This window comes from Nipponia nippon, unplaced genomic scaffold, assembly GCF_047370975.1.
Source record: "Nipponia nippon isolate SJK-2023a ecotype South Korea unplaced genomic scaffold, ASM4737097v1 scaffold_28, whole genome shotgun sequence".
NCBI classification, from domain to species: domain Eukaryota; kingdom Metazoa; phylum Chordata; class Aves; order Pelecaniformes; family Threskiornithidae; genus Nipponia; species Nipponia nippon.
Window position 1 is genome coordinate 5455230 of NW_028262345.1, and position 16315 is coordinate 5471544.

General features: G+C 59.9%; 1 protein-coding gene across 1 annotated transcript; it reads left to right on the forward strand.

The window, feature by feature from the left end:
• The first annotated feature begins 10388 nt into the window (after nt 1-10388).
• Nucleotides 10389-15587, forward strand: THY1 (Thy-1 cell surface antigen). Its single transcript, XM_087763545.1, has 4 exons — nt 10389-10521; nt 12995-13076; nt 13212-13547; nt 14234-15587. The coding sequence occupies exons 2-4, from the start codon at nt 13040-13042 to the stop codon at nt 14344-14346; spliced, it is 486 nt and encodes a 161-aa protein (XP_087619671.1). The 5' UTR covers nt 10389-10521; nt 12995-13039; the 3' UTR covers nt 14347-15587.
• The last annotated feature ends 728 nt before the right edge of the window (nt 15588-16315 follow it).

A 16315-nucleotide genomic window follows, 5' to 3' on the forward strand; every position in this document is an offset into this window, starting at 1 on the left:
GCCGTCTTGCTCCTTTGGCTGCCCGGAGAGAGTGGCAACCCTGTAAGGAGGGTGAGAGCCACCGCCTCCGCCCCCGAGGGGGAAAGGGAGCTCTCTGGCCCCCGAGCCCACCCTGTAAGCAGGGGAGGGCCGTTTCCCCGGCCCCCTCCTCCCGCCCCGGCGGCTTTCTGCCTGCTGGCGGCCTGGCCCGCGTGACCCCCGGCGTCGGGGCGTGTCACGGCATTTCCCCTTGGCGTGTTGAAGCCCCTGTGGCCTCCATGCCACCCCGGGACCCCCTGCCCACCCTGTTAAGCAGGGGAGGGCCGTTTCCCCACCTGCCTCCTCCTGCCCCGCCGGCTTTCTGCTGGCCGGTGGCCTGGTCGGCGTGACCCCCTGACTCGGGGCGTGTGTCACAAGCCGTGGAGCCCTCTGTCCCCAGGAGCAGCCCGAGCTCCCTGTAAGCAGGGCTGGGGAGGCTGCTTTAGCCAGCCACCAGGAACGAGCCCTCCCTGGCCCTTTAGAGGGTGCAGGTTGAGGAAGTGCTGTGCCGCCTTTGGCGCTGCTTTTGGCCGGGGCGACCTCCCCGCCGGTGGGGTCGAGGTCGCTCCCTGGGCTCCTGAAGACGTGGTGGTGTGCCGCAGCCAGGCCGGCCGGCCCGTAAGTCGGGCGCCGGTCGGAGCCTCGGGCTCCGTGGGGCTTGTTGGGAGCGCCGAGGCGAGGGGGAGCGCCCTGTAAGCAGGGCTGCGCGTGCCCCCTGCGCTCGGCGGGAGGTGCTTGGAGGGGACCCCCTGTAATCAGGCGGGTATCTCTGGCCCCGGCCTTTCAGAGGCGTGGGGCCAGGAGGTGTGGGGCCGGGCGTGTGCCCCCCCGGTTGCCGGGGCTGGGCCCCGGCCCCCGGCCTTTGGCCGCGAAGCTCCGCTGCCTGGCTGTTGAGTCTCGTTCCTGTTGCTGCGGGGGAAAGCCGAGCTCTCTGGCCCCCTGGGTGTCGACCTGCCTGTACTCGGGCTCCGGGTCTGGGAGCCTTTGTGCTCAGCTGGCAGCCTGTGTGGGGTGCGCGCCCCGTTAGCGGGGTGCGGGTCAGGGTGCCCCTGAATGCGGAGAGAAGGAGCCTCCGTGGGCCTTTGGGACCAGGGCCGCCCTGTAAGTCGGGGCCCGGCCAGCGCCCTGGAGTCCCGGGCGCTTTGCAGTCCAGGCAGCGGCCGGAGCCCCCCGCTAAGCAGGGGTGCGGCCTCTTTGGCCGCTGCTTTGCGTGCCCAGCTGCATTTGCCCAGGGTGCCCGCCTCCGAGCCCAGCTCCAGCACCGGCCGGAACTCTGCTGCGCGTCGCTTTGGTGAGCCCAGCTGGGGGAGGAGGGTTTTGGGGAGGCGGGGGGTCCGCGGGCGGGCGGGCGGGTGGGCGGGTGGTGCCTTGGGGAGCTCCCTGCGGGGGTGTAGGGGTCCCTGTTTCCTTCAGGCGGAGGAGCTGGCGCTTCTCGGGCCTCACTGTGTCCTCCTTCCTTGGCGCAGCCGGGTGTTTGTCGTCTTGTGTATTAGAGATTTTATGGTGGTTTTGTCTTTCAATATCTTTTTTTTTATTGCAGTATGTCTACATGGGTGAAAGCAGCTGGATGCCAGTATCCAGAAACACGCTCTCCTTTCTGTCCAGGAACAGTGTCTGTGACTTCCGTTCTTCCTTTCACCCCATGTTCTGTGTCCTCAATAAAATGCTTTTTCAGCTGTGTGTTATAGTAATTTTCATACCCCTTTTTTCTTTTGCTCGTTTTCATAGTGGTGTACTACTCAGTGTTTTACCTTTGCAACATCAGTTGCCGTTATTTCTGTCACGAGGTGGTTGTGTATTCGTCCTAGGTGCTTTCAAGTGGTATCTCGGGTGTCATCAGGTGGTGTGCAGGCAGGTGATACTGCAGTACTTCAGTGGATGTATTATGGGGCAGAGCTCCGGGACCGCTGCTGGGTGTCTGGTGGCGCCCCAGTCTGTGCTAACTGGTCTGCAGAGCCTGGCCCCTCTCTCCCAGCCGCTGGGCACCTTCTCTGACCTGGAAGTGGGACTCCCTGGATGGGAGTTTGTGCATGCGCTGTAGCAGAGGATTTGCTCGAACAAGAGGATGCGTGAATTCCTTTCAAAATAAAAAAAAAAAAAAGGGAGTATAGCTCCACTCCTGCATTTGGGGTTATTTATGTATGTGTTTTATTCTGCACTTGCTTGTAAGTAGCTCTCAAAGCCCGTAAGTACAAAAATACTAGCGCAGATACAGGAGTGGTGAAGCGGCGGGGAGTTTGTGGGGCTGCGCAGCAGCACGGCAGTGTGTCAGGCGTCTGGAGCGGCTGCTCGCTGGCGTTTGGCTGAGCACTCTAGAAGGCAGGTGAGGTTCTGCAACTTCGACAGTGTTACAGCCTGTTGCCCGGTGCTTTGCTTACAGAAAAACAAAAGCTGTGCATTTAAGATACAGGATATTGTTAAGCTGTGAGAAGCAATACACAGATTAACAAAGCACGTCAATTACCTTAAAAGAATAGGAGAGTAAGTGAGTTGTAATCAAGTGGTGGCTGGCAGGATCCTAAACTCCAGTAGGAATAAATGTTTAGCTAAGTGGATGTGTAGCTTCTGACTTTCTATGTGCTTAAGCTGTCTGAAGCCGCATGGAGAGATTTCTTCCAGTAAACGAAGGTGGAGGGCATTTATTTTTTCAATAAAGACTTTTTAAAAGTTGCAGGGGTTTATTCTTTATGCGTTGCCTTTACTTGTTTATTTCTAGCAATGGTATGTGGCTGTACGGTTTTTCAGCTGTCGGTACCAGAGAAAAGGGCCTCAAAACAGAGCAGCTATGCTTGTCCTGGCATCTGGCATCCCTGCCTCGGCCTGGAAAATTTGAAGGGTTTGGAATAAACCCGCTGTTTTGTGGGAGGAGCAACAGCTTTGATGTGAAGCTTCTGGGCAGAGGTTTTGGTGTCGGTCGAAGGAGTAAATTGGCAGCCGTCGCAGTGTCGAAGTGGGTTGTTGTGAAGAGCGGTTGTTGCAGAACGGGGGCACCGCTAGCGTGGCTGTGGTACCTGTTGGGCTTTTCTCCGCGGGGGTCTCGCCGGTGACGTCCTCCTTTCAAGCTCTTTCATTTTGATGCTTGTGGTTGCAGAGCAGACAGTAATTACCAGCGGTGCTCTTGTCTCTCGATGAAGTCCTCAAAGCAAGAAGGGTGCTGTTCCCTTTTTTCTGATGTGTGTGGTGCTACCAGGCCAAGCTTAACACGTGCGAGAAGCGGAAGGGCCTCAGCTTGTTCAGTTACCAGTGTTTTAGAATAAAGCAGCGATAGCTCAGAAAGGTGACAAGATTACAACAGGCAGCTGATCTTTCCAACACACAAACCAAAACCGTATTTAAGGTTTATCTTCCTTGGGAAATGGTGGTGATGGGGCGAGACTCAGAGGGAAGAAAGATTTTTGCTGTCAACTCATGCTTGCGAATGACAAAGTGCACTCGATACAAAAAGCTGTCCTCAGATTTCACTGGGGAGGAAATACGTTTTATTGGCATTCTTCAGAAGAATTCGAAGTTGATCTTGGAGTTAGGTTCCTAAGTTTAAGGTTACTAACAGCATTGTATGAATTAGGCTTATGCTACATCTCCAGCTATACTTTCCTAAAAACTGCTTGCTGTTGATAATGCAGCTCCGGAGACTTCAGTTCTTTCAGTACAGAAACTGTTCTCAGAAGGGTACTTTTTGAGGACGACCGAGGCCCACTTAACATCGCTACGTGAGAGTTCCAGCCCTTTCCATAACATTACCTTTCTGGTAAAAGGCAGGTCCTTCAGGCACAGCCTCATTTATTCTGCTTTACCACCACAGAGGCGCAGCGAGCCTGTATCTGGGCAAAATCCCGTCGTGTCTTGCACCTCCTTCCCCTTCTCTCTCTTTGGTTAAGTGTTGAATTGCGAAGGCTGTGCCGCTCCTGGCCTGTGGGGCCAGAGCCCTGGCGGGGTGTTGCTTTTCCCTGGCAGGACCCCGCTTCTGAGCGAACTTTGGCTCCCTGGAAGTGCCTGTCTTTGGTGCTCCAAAGGTGCAGAAACACCTGGGGAGGTCTCCATGAGAGCCGTTGTATTACGGGGCAAGAGGCTCATGCTGGGCTAAGGCTGGCCCTCTTGCCTGCCTTGAGTGACAGGATGATGGAAAAAGCCCAAGACAGCAGCATTTTCAGACATTTGATGTTGTACCACTGCGGGAAACAATCTTCTGTGCATAAATGAAGTGATTGCAACTGTGTTTGCTGGAGGGCTTCTGGCTGCTGCCTTGGTGCTTGTAGTAACTCGGTGAGTACACTGACGAGCGCTCGCACCAGCATAGCTCTTTAGTGGGGCCTGAGTAACTCCTCTGCTGCTATAATCAAGATTTTTTCCTTCTCCTTTCATTTTTTTACTTTTACCCGTGGCTTTGGGTTTCTCTTTACTAAAGCTCCGTGATTCTTGTTGACTGCGCTGTCTTTATCAGCAGTCTGTCTCCTAGAGACCAGTGTTTCAAATCGGAGGGCTGGCCTGGACAAAAAAGGAAGGCATTTCTTCAGGACATGTTTTTTGGTGGCAAAACTGATGCGCAGAGATATTAAGTGACCTGATTCCTGTCCCTGAAGGAGACAGTACAAGAGATGGGGACGGGGGACTCGGGCTTCCTGGCTCTGTCTCAAGAGCCCAGAAACACAAGGTTCTCCAGCCTCCTAAGCAAACAGAAGCAGACAACAATGGGTAAAAAGCTGCCTGGGAAGCGCTTGAAAATCTCCCTCTGCTCCGAACAACTTGTCATTATGGACTGGGAGGAACCGCTGAGTGACTAAGGACAGCACAAGCCTGGTTGTGGCTGGAGGGATGCTGGTGCTGAGAAAAAGGGTGATGCAGAGAGCGGGGCTTGCCCGTGCCTCGGAGGAGAGCCGGCATCAGGCTCTGGGCAGGCAGTGCTGTCTCCCCCTCTGCCCCGCACCCGGGTGTCCTTGGGGCAGGAGGGCTAAGGAGGCACGCCGGCAGCGCAGGCTTGCTGGCTCGTGTCGGCTGCAGAGAAGGCAGGGAGCGGGGGAAGCCCTTCCTCGCTCAGCCCTGGTACACGCTCCCATTGTCCCCGCTAACAATGGGGTGGGTGAGCGAGCGCTGGAGCCGGTGACACAAACCCAAGTGCGGGGAGCAGCTGGCTGGCTGCTCAAGGGAAGCACTGTCTGTGCTGGGGCGACAGCCCCTGCCCTTCCAGCGCCGCCAGGGTGAAAGCCAGCCTGAGCCTCCCTCCCTCCCCAGTCCTCCTGACGGTCTCCAGCCTCCACGTAGAACCGAGCTCTGTTCTGTGCCCGAAAGCGGCCAACCTGCTTGCCTTTATTTAACCTGCTCCTCTCCAGAGCGAGGAGCTCCCCGGCTGGCTTGGAGCGCAGGGTGACCCTGCAGCCAGTTGCTTCCAGTGACTCCTCTCCTCTGGAACGATCCGCAGGAACCTGTGTGGTGAGAGTTAACCATCCTGGCCTGATGGTTTCTTCATAAATAAGGAATGCTAATAAACAGTTTCCGTTCCTTAAGGCCTAGCAGGTAGGAGGAGAAAATTCAGGGAAGCTATTTCCATTTTCTGTAGCTTGCATTATTCATCTCTCCTGGGACAGAGAGCAGAAAGCTAGGCTGGGGATCGGGAGCAGAAGCAGGGCTGTGCTCTCCTCCCCTTTCTCTGTCCAGCATCTTCCTCAGAAGCCCCTAGGAGCTTCTCCTTTCCCACACAGGTAAATTTCCCCAAAACAAAGGGGTTTAAAGTTGCTCTAGGAATCAGCTGCCTGGCTGGAGCTCCTAATGCTGCACAACCTGGCATCAGCCCCCCTCGATTGCCATCTTAAGGGAGGGCGGGGGGTGGTGGTGTGTCACAGGGTCAGGTGTTCAGCAGGTGGAGAAGGGGAGTTTCATCATCTGAAGTGGCATCTTTTCCCAGTTCTAACTCTCTGTCTGGGTTAACTCTCATATAAAGAGCCCATAGGACGTGGCACCCATGCAAAGAGGTTGAATAGAGGCCCTCCGGCCGCTCACCCGGCGGGTAAGAGACATAGATCTGCAAACTCTGAGCCAGGAGGTGAGTTACCTGCCAAACCTGCCTGGTTCAGTTGGCAGAGGTGTTTCTCTTTCCCCCAGGGACAAGTCTTCCTCTAAGCTCAGCAGAAATCAGGTTTGCAGGGCATGGTGCAGAAAGCAGCTCTTCCATCCCAGCTGTGGGGGAAAAATGCTAGCCCCTGCCAGGCACCAGCAGGATGCATCACTGACTGCAACGGGAGGCAGCGAGGAGGAGGCTGGAGCAGGCAGCCAAGCACCGCTCCCACGCAGTCTGGGGAGCAGATGAAGCAAGCTGAGAGCTCTGTGCCTCAGTCAGCCCCCTCTTCTAGCCTGAGTTGTTTCCTAGTGTCCTGGCTGGCTCCCACAAGGATTTCCAAGCCTCTTTCAAGAAGACTTTAGTGACCCTGGGCAGGAAGGGCTAGAAGCAGATGGAGATGGTCATCCACTGCTCCGATGGGCACTGGACTGCAAGGAGAATTGCTCTGCTCTGGTTGGGCAGGAGAGCTGCACTGCTGGGATCTTGCCTGGTGGTTCCCAGATCCCAGTAGGGTGGAAAGGCAGCAGTGCCAGATGAAGCAGGGGTTTGCCGAGGGGGATCCTACACTGCAGTGCATACTCACCGCTGGCAGCCTCCCAGAGAAGCCTCCCTTCAGTGAAAGCCACCACGAGAAGCAGGAGGGCACAACATCCCCACTCTGGGGTGCTGCTGCATGACTGGGTGTGAGCACAGAGCCAGGACTTTCTGCTAGCCAGAGCGTGCAGGCAAACAGGGAGGAACGGAGGGAAGGGAGGGATGTTCCTGCCAGCAGCTGTGTCCGTGCAGGGACTGGAGCTGATTCCTCACAGGCACTTCTGAGCCCTGGATCACTCTCTATTAGACTGAGGTCTTCAGTCTCTGGGGCTTCTCTGTACCGAGGACACAGCCATAAAACAGGTAGAGGCTACCAAGGAGGAGCCCTGCACACTGCAGGCAAACCACCCTGGCAGAGCTGGGGCTTTGCGCCAGCCAGCCATCTCCTTTGCTGGGCTAACGTGGCCGCTCAGAGCACAGCAGACCCCAGGCCAGCGCCACAGCAGGAGCCCTGCCTGCCCCTGTTTTCCGTGGCTGTGTGCTGCATGCAGGAAGGGGGGGAGCAGAGTCTCCTCCACCCCTGCTCTGTGCAGTGGTGCCACAAAGCCCAGGGGCTTCGTATCTGGGCCATGCTACATATAGCATCCATGGGGCCTCGCTGGGCTCCCAGGGGCCATTCTGTCTCTCCAATCAAGGGCAAAGCTCTTCTGCAGCCTTCCTTTCGTGTCCCTCAAAGATGGGGTGGGAAGGGCCTGGGTTTGGCTTAGTGCAGTGAGAAGCACGAATCCTTTGCAGCCCTCCTGCCAGCTGGAGCTCTGGGGCCTGGTCAGCCTGCCAGGCAGAGTGGGGATGTGCAGGAGCAGGGGCTGTGCTGCGAGGCAGGTGAGCGTTTCCATCAGTCAAGCCTAGAGCTGCGATCTCTGCCAGATCTGCCAGATCAATAGCACTGATTCTCGGATGCCCTCCCTCTCTCCTCCATCCCGTAACTCCCCAGCTCTAATGGCCTTGGAGAGGATGCCAGGGGTCTCTCCCCAGGAGTGCTGCTTTCAGGTCCCGGTGGGTAGGACCTCATGTCTCCCCTCCCCAGCAATTAGCAACGGGGGAGCAAATGGTTGCTGATAGGAACTGGCTGCTGCACAGGCATCCTGCTGTCACGTTTTGAGCAGGACCCAGAGCGTACTGCTGTGCAGTGATTCGTGAGCAGGAGGGTGAGGGAGAGGCACTCTCTCCTGTCCCCATGTTTGGGGGTAGGCTGAGGGCAGGGGAGAGATGTTCCTCTTGGGAAGGATGTGCACCCACCAGAAAGGAAGAAGAAGAAGATGCCTAGAAGAAGGGCGTCCCCTGCAGCAGGATGTCCTTGGGGCAAGGCCAAGTTTTAATTGCTGCAGCAGCACCAGATACTCGAGTCACGGTCCCCCTCAGTGCCTCTGCTCCCAGCCTGCCTCCTGCAGCTACTGGGTGCTTGAGCTACCAGGAGCAGTGATGCCCCTGGCACGCTCCAGCGGAGCAGAAGGACTCCCCGTATGCCCTGGCTTTCTCTCCAGTTGGGAGCTAGGGGCAGTTCGGCTGATCTGAGCTCCAAGGAGGGCTGTCTGAGCCCTGCCTCTGCTTGCCTGCGCGCCTGTCCTGCCACATTGACCCATGCCTGCTGGTATCTGCACTGCTGTGCTGCACTGTGTCTCTTTGGCTACCTCCTTGCCCTTGTTTACGCTTGGCTGTCTGTCTCTCTGTCTGACACCTGCCACTGCAAACGCTGCCTGCCCCCCCCTCCATTTGTCTGTCTGTCTGTCATTATTCGATTTTCTCCTCCCCACCTTGTTCTTTTCCTTTGGCCACTATCTGGAGGCCTCTGCATTAGGTGTGACTTGGGGACTGATTTTCTCTGGTTTATGGATGGCAGCCAGCCTGCAATCTGCAGTGAAGGGACCATCCAGCTGGAGAAGCTCTGCAAGGAGCCTCCTGCAAATACCTAGGCAAGACACTCGCTGCCAGCACTGCCCAGAAACTGCACAATCACGCCTGCCTCCACAGCACCACCAGCCAGAGATTTAAAGGGAGCTGAAATCTCTTGCAATAGAACCTGGGCAACTGCATGCCTCCAAAAGCCAGTCCTTCAAGCTTGAATTCCCTGGTTGCCTATGCTCGCATAGCTGAGGGTGAGGGTGGGGATGTGGAGGAGACACAGCTTGTGGAGATGTGGGGCTCGATGTAAAAGGGACACGTGTGTGTGTGCATAATAACATGCGCTGCCCCACATCATGGCTGTGTTTGGATGCAGACCTGCTGCTTGCATTTTTTGCACCCTGACAACGTGGCAACACGCCTCTTGGGTTTGCTGTTTGCATTGCATTGATCTGCTCCCAATCATGTTAGCGGTGGCTTTCTGTGTCCGTTTGCCGTGCCTTTAATCGCGTCCTTAGCCAGCACTGTCAGTCTGTACCATCCTGGGTCACCAGCGTAGTTGTGTTGCTGTGCACAGGCAGCTGTGTACGACCCCACGGCCTGGGTCCATTCAATACCCAGCTGCCACAACCGATAGGGCCAGGCCTTTGCCCTCCTCGTGGCAGCTCACTGGGAACCCTGCTGCACGCTCCCTGGGCATCACGGGCCCCTCGGCCAGCCTGGGTGTCCAGCCCCATTTGGGGCACCATGCCTGCAGCCCACGTAGCGAGCAAGCAGCCAGAGCCAAGATTTGGTAGAATTAGCAAAACCCCGCTGCCCAGCCAGCTTGCAAAACCTCAGCACTCGAATGTCACCTGGGATCAGGTTCTGCTGGAGCAGAATATGACTTTTCATATCAACTTTCACAGTGCCAGCCCTTTTTGCAGAGCCCAGCCAGGGGGTGCGGGAGGAGGTGAGGACAGGGCAGGCCACCCTGCATGCCTCTGGTCCTTCCTGGGGTGCCTCGGGACACAAACCCCCAGGGACAGCAGCTCCCTGCTGCTGCCTTCCTCTCCTGTCACCTCCGCCTTGCCCAAGAGCAGGGAAGAGGTCTTTTGCCAGGCTGCTTTCTGGGTCCAAAGACATTTTGCCTGTGCAGAAGCAGCTCTGCTTAGCCCCTTCCCAACCATGCAGTGACGGGAGCTTGTGGGGAGCAAGCCCTTGTTTGTGTTCTCGCTGCCACCAGCCCTGGGCCTAAAACATAAAGCTTGTGGCCAGTGGCATCACAGAGAGAGCTTCAGCTGTGTCCCCCGCCGCTCCCGCCACCGTTTCCCGTGTGGAGGAGACCTGCAGTGCATGGGTCTCGGTGACTCGGTGCAGGCTGGCCTTGTCGGGCACCTGAGCTCTACTCATTTGGGGAGGGGGAATGCCTCCCCCCTGCTCAGCAAAGCCCAAGCCAAGCTCTTTTCCCACTTCCGAAGCACCCTCCTTTCCCAGCAAAACAACTCCCACGGTGCCGGGGAGGATGAGGGTTGGCAGCTCTTTCTGCAAAATGCGATGTTCCCATGGCAATGGGGATCTGTCGCCCTTTCCAGTCTGCAGAAAGGGGGAACGGGGGGGGGGGGGGGCCGGACGGGACCCCCCCGCACCACCGCCCGCCCCGGCCTGGCCGGGCTCGGGGGCCACCCCGGCGCTCCTCCCCTTGCCCCCCGCCCAAGGGCCTGCCTGCCTCCCCCGCCCGGCGCCCCGGCTTTGCGCCGAGCCCCCCCGGGGCCGGGGCGGCGGCGGCCCGGGGCGGGGGCGGGGGCAGGCCCGCAGCAGCCCCCCCCCTCGCCGCAGGGCCGGGGGCCGAGCCTGCGTGACGCCGCCCCGCACTGATTTGCTGGGGCCGCCCGCCCGGCCCTTCCCAAACTGCGGGAGCGCCGCGCCGCCCACAGCCCCGCCGGGCAGCAGCGGGGCGGCAGCGCGGCCAGCACCGGACAGCGCCGGGCGGCAGCGGGGAGGCGGCGCGGCCAGCACCGGACAGCGCCGGGCAGGTAGGCAGGGCCCCGGGCCGCGCCGCTCCCCCGCCGAGCGGGCGGCCCCGGGCGGGGGAAAGCGGCGGCGGCGGCGGCGGGACCCTGCGGGCTGCCGCCCCCCGCCCCGCCGGGAGGGCATCGGCGGCCCGGAGCGGGGCTGCTCGCCGGGGCCGAGCGCCCGCCGCCCGGGGGGCGCGGGGAGGGTCGGCAGCCCCCGGGGAGCCTCTTGCCCCTGGCCGGCTGGCGCCCAGCGGCGCGGTGCTCTGCCCGCCCCGGGCGCCGGGCGAGGCCGGGTCTAGGGGGCGGCGGCGGCCGCCGAGAGAGAGGCTCTCGGGTTTTTCGCGCTGGTGCCGGTGCCCCCCCCCCGGGACCGGGACTGCGGCATTCCTCCCCCGGCACGGCCGTGCGCAGGCAGGCGCCCGCCCGCCTCGCCCCGCGCCTCCGGCTCCCCCCCGCTGCCTGCAAGGCGGGCAGCTCGCGCCCCGACCCTCCTGCCCCTCGCAGGGCCCCGGGCAGAGGTGTCCCCCGCCTCGCTCCTCCTTGCACGCCCTGCGTGCTGGCAGCCCCCGTGCACCCCCCTTGTGCTGGCAGCCGCCCCCCGGCACGGCCAGGGCGCTGGGGCTCTTGGCTTCTCGCAGCCCCTCAGCCTGGCGCTCTCCTTCCCCGCCGCCCCCTCCACCATACCCACAGCCCGTTTGTCGCACCCAGCTCCTCAGGGCGGCGGGCACAGAGGTGGCGTGGGCCCGGGCAGGTGGTAGAGACCTCGCCGGAAAGCTTTGCTCTGCAAGGGCTGGAGTGGCTCTGATGCTGCCGTCCTCGTCAGTCCTGTCCCTGCACAAAGCCCCTGGGATCAGGCAGGAGCGAGCGCTACCTGGCTAGCTCTGCTGCCAGCCCCGCTGTCGGGAGGAGGGGAGGGGTACAAGGGATCCAAGGGCTCCCGAACCCGGAGCCTAGAAGATCTGAGTGCTTTTCCACATAGGTGGGAGGAAGCCCCCTTCTCTGGGAGCTTATTTGCACTGATTTTCTGGAGGAAAGCCTGGCTGTGACCCAGATAGTGTCCCAGGACACTCAGAGGAGCGGGTTGGAGCTGGGAAATGACAAAGCAAGGGACAAGGGCCAGTTTCTAGGAACCCAGAGGAGACTCGGGTAGTGTCCTCCATCATGCCTTTGCCCCCATTTGCAACCTCTTGGTTGTCAAGACCAAAGAGAAGGGAATTTTTCTTCCTGGCCAGGGTTCGGGATTGCGGATAGAGAGATCTCTCACAGCTTCAGAGTGAGCAAATGGTTTTGGTATTTCCTCCTAGAATGTTATATGAAAGACCTAAAAAATGCTAAAAAGAAACATCCAGCTGGCTGTGGCACAGGCAGTTCCTAGCTCTTCCCTGGATGCTTAGCCAGGCTCAGAGGGAGCACACTGGCGGTCTGCTGTCCCCTCTGCCAGCCTGGAGTCCCAAAGGGGTAGTAATTCACCTCCCCCTCTTGGTCCTGGCCCCACATCCCCAGCCTGGAGGATCGACTGCAGGGCGCTCAGTGTGTCCTTCAGCCCTGGCGTCTGCTTTGCTGCTCCCCCACCCTCTCCCTCCATTCCGCATGTCTGCGGCTAGATTCCCTATGCGGCTGCTTGGCTGGGCTGCAAACCTTTAATTGATTCCTTTTAGCTGGATTAAACTGTCAGCAACCCTGGGGTTTTCCGGCACATCCACAGGCCTCTTACCCACACAGGCCGGGAGGCAGCCTGAAGAGAGACGGGCGCCGGGCCAGGGACCCACAGGGTGGACTCTGCCACCCCAAAACCCTTCCACCCTGTGGCCAGGCAGGCTCGGCTCAGCCCCTGGAGACTTGGTGCCATCCTTCGGCAGTCTTGGCTCCCTGTCCAGCTGCCGTGTCCCTCCTTCTCACTGCTCTTGGCCCCTTTCCCTCACTGCATCGCAATGAGTCATCTTTGCTGAGCTCACCCGCTGGAGCCGCAGGGGGGCTGGCAGGCCTGGCGCCCGCCTGTGCCGAGGGAGGGTCCCTCACCTGGCAGCATGCTCGCCCTGAGCGGCAGCCCTGCATGATGTGCAGGCACTGGGGCGCATCCTGATTTCTCCTGCCCGTCCCCTGACTGGGCACCCAGCCTGGACGCGGGGCAGAAGGAGGGGAGGGCGGTGCATGCAGGCCTCACTGCAGGCGGCTGCAGGTCTGTGCCATGCTCATTGAAAGTCTGGCGTGGGGGATCCAGACAAGGAAAAGAGAGCGTGGCGGGCATTGCCTGGGGATATGGGAAGGTGATGCTGGCCAGACACACAGTGCCCGATTCCCTAGCTCATTGCAGGGCTGGCCGGTCCCTGTGCAGTAGATCTGACATCATGATGGGGAGCAGGCTATAGAGCATCATTTGCGTGAGAAGAGGCAGCCTGCCCACCTCTGCCACGTGTGCCCGTGTCTGCACCACACCATCTGAGTGCTGGGGAAATGGCCTGGCTAACCGCCTCTCTCTCTCCCTGCCCAGGCTCCCCTCTCAGTGACAGCCACCGCCGGGCACCTCAGCGGAGAGATGAACCCCACCGTCGGCATCGCTGTCATCCTGACAGGTACAGCCGGCAGATGCGCATCCTTCCCTGCTCTACAGCGAGCCTGGCCCGGAGCAGCCAGGCAAGGGCCGGGAGGCTGCAAGGGCATCCCCAGTGCTTGCCATTCCCTGTCCAACCCCTGCTTGCCTCTCCCAGTCCTCCAGGCCGCCCACTGCCAGATGATCAAGGACCTGAGTGCCTGCCTGCTGGGCCAGAGCCTCCGGGTGGACTGCCGTTATGAGAACAAAACCAGCAACCCCCTGACCTACGAGTTCAGCATCACCAAGGACAACAGGAAGCATGTCATCCACAGCACCATCAGCGTCTCCGAGAACGTCTACCGGAGCCGAGCCAACGTCACCATGCAGAAGAACCTGGTGTGCCTCTACCTGCAGAGCTTCACCGTCAGCGATGAGGGTGTCTACATGTGCGAGCTGAAGGCCACCAATGACTACACTGGCAACCAGATAAGGAACATCACTGTCATCAAAGGTGAGATGGGCAGCGGTGCCTGGCCTCAGCCCCTCCTTCCCACCTGTTCCTTGGCTTGGCAGGGCCAGCAGAGAAAACCACAACCCCCTGTGGTGTCCCCAAACCCTCCCTGAGCCCCATAAATGTTTCCCAGCCCTTACATGCCCTTCCTACTGCAGGCAGAGCAGTCAGCCCCACAGGTGGCCTCACTCTGCCCCATCTCAGACTGCTTACCCTTGCCTCTCTTGGCCCCCCCCCTCGGGCACATTGCCCAGGTGCCCTCCCATAGGCGATGCTTCATAGTCAGTCCCAGCAGAGGGGACAAGTCTGCTGGTGAAGGACTGAGGAGGTATGTGGCCCGGAGCAGGAGCTCAGTGGGGATTTTCCACACTTACATCCCACAGGAGCAGTCCTCCAGTTGCAGAGCCCTTCGACTTACCTGGTGCCCGTCCCCTTGTCACCTCAGTCAGGCACAGGCAGGGTTGTGCTTCCCAGGGTCTCTGTGCCCCAAAAAGCCTTGCCACTACATGGGCACAAGGTGGGAGGGGAAACGGGAAAGGGGCCAGGATGGGACTTGCTGCATTTCTGTGGCAGAGAAAAGGCAAGAAGCTGAGTCCCAGTACCCCTTATAACACCCAGCCCTGATCCCTGTTCCTGGGGGATTTCATTGCGGCTTTTCTCTCCCTCCCCATTCCCTGTCCTCACAGACAAACTGGAGAAATGCGCCGGCTTCAGCCTCTTGATCCAGAACACTTCGTGGCTCCTGCTGCTTCTCCTTTCCCTGCCTCTCCTGCAAGCCGTGGACTTCGTGTCCCTGTGAAAGGAAAAGCTCACACGCACACGCACACACGCACGCACGCACACACCGAGTACCCCAGCAAACCCACCTTCCCCCGCCAGAACGCAGCCCTTGGAAAGAGAAGCTGAACCATTTGGAACAAGTGAAACCTCTCTCTGTGTTATCTCTATATAGCCGTATAGCTAACGCTAACCACCGTCCTCTGCCGAGACCCGCCATCACACGCACACATGCCCTGCTCCGAAGCATGGTGGCTCCGCTAGGCAGCGTTGCTTCTCCCATTGCATTTCCCCGCTCAGTAGGCTGGCTGGTTTGCTCATGCTGGGAGCACTGGAGCCTCGGCCCCGCACAGCCTGCTTCTCCCATCCCTTTAACTTTTGGGGTTTGCCTGTTCTCAACTGGGGAAAGACAGCTGGACTGGCAGGTAAGAGAGAGAGATGATGTGAGAGCGTGCGGAGGGGTCCGCGTGCTGGGTGCTGTGCCCACAGCCCCCGGAGGAGACGGGGCTGCTGGCATCCCCAACCGCCCTGCCCGCTAGCCAGGTGATGTAGAGATTTCTCAGCCTGCTCCTCTCGCCCTGAGTCACCCCGAGCTGCCATGATTGGAAGGGGGCACGAGGCGAGTCCTGTCTCAGCGCAAGCAAGGAAGAGACAGAGGGAGAAGGGGAGGCAGGGGATGATGCTGCGCCCGGCCAGGCTGGGAGGAGAGAGGGGAGCCGGTCTGGGAGACACCCGTCAAATGCCCCTGCCTCCTTAGGGCTCTTCTGGGGCCCTGGGAGGGGGCTCACTGCAAACGTGCTTTGGCAACAAGTTTTTCCTAATCTGTTTTTTACAGCTGAGCTGGAAGTGAAGCCTCCTCCAGACATCGTCTGGTACCGTTGGGCTGCCCGAGCCCGAGACACCACTTGCTCTCCCCGGGGACCAGCCCTTAGCTGTGACGAGAGAATTGCTGCCAGCACCCGCTCACAGTGGAGGCAAGCAGAGTCTCTCTGAGCTAGCCACAGCCCTGCCTTCACCCCTGCTCCCCTCCCCGAGGCTCCCAGAGCCGGATCCAGGCAGGCTGGTGGGGAGGGGGCTCCCCTACGGGAGCGTGACCCCAAGGTCTCCCCAGGGACTCCTCTGCACTTCCCCGGGGGAACATCTGGGGGCCCCGATCCTTCCTCACGGCACACGTCCCGGTGCCTGGCCCTGGGTAGGCTCAGCAACATTCCTCCAGCGCAGTCTTCCTCCAGTCCCACCATGCTGCTGGGAGGAACCCATGTGCCCCCTCCCTTCTCCCTCCCTTTCAGCATTTCCCTGTCTCCGTTTAAGAGCAGAAAAGGGCCTAAGGGCAGCCCAGCTCTTGGCCACCCAGGACGTTCCCAGGGGTTGGCAAGAGTGGGGAGAGGGATGCCAAGCACAGCCCACATCCGCCAGCCCAGGCCTGCCCCGATGCCCCACGGGACCCCGAGGAGCCGGTGGGCTGCTGCCCCAGCCTCCCCGAAAACCTGGCGGCTCCTCGGCGAGGAGAAGGCCAGCCGGCCATGGGGAGAGAGACCGGAGGGCTGGCCCCGCTGCACCCTCGCCCAGGGAAGGGCATGGGGGCAGCGGAAGATGCAGGCAGGAGCATCCGGGTCCGTGGGGTGAACCCCAGCCCTGCAGAGCTGCCCCTGCAGCCTGGGCTGTGCCACCACAGCTGAGAGCAATTCACAGCAGCTGCTCCCCACTCCTTGCTCTTCTCCAGACACTGCGAGCTGCTTCCTACCCCCATGCCCATCCCTGCCTGCTTGCTTGCTGTCTAGTGCTGCTGAGGCCGTGTATAGCTGGGGTCTGGCTGCGCCCAGCTCCCTGGGCTTGCTGGTGAGCGCCGGGCCAGGAGCAGAGCCCAGCCGGCAGAGCGCGGATGTGTCTTGAGTCTCATTTTTTGTGAGCATTTGTAGTTGTTTCCACAGCTTGTCATAAAAGAAATTCTGTTAAGGGGGGAAAAAAAAAGAACCCTATGAAAAGCAACA

What these genes read in the sequence shown, in the direction of transcription:
- THY1 (XM_087763545.1), top strand. Translation starts at nt 13,040, where the DNA reads ATGAACCCCACCGTCGGCATCGCTGTCATCCTGACAG. An exon ending in CATCGCTGTCATCCTGACAG is followed by an intron (nt 13,077 to 13,211) that starts GTACAGCCGGCA and finishes TGCCTCTCCCAG; the next exon opens with TCCTCCAGGCCGCCCACTGC. An exon ending in GAACATCACTGTCATCAAAG is followed by an intron (nt 13,548 to 14,233) that starts GTGAGATGGGCA and finishes CTGTCCTCACAG; the next exon opens with ACAAACTGGAGAAATGCGCC.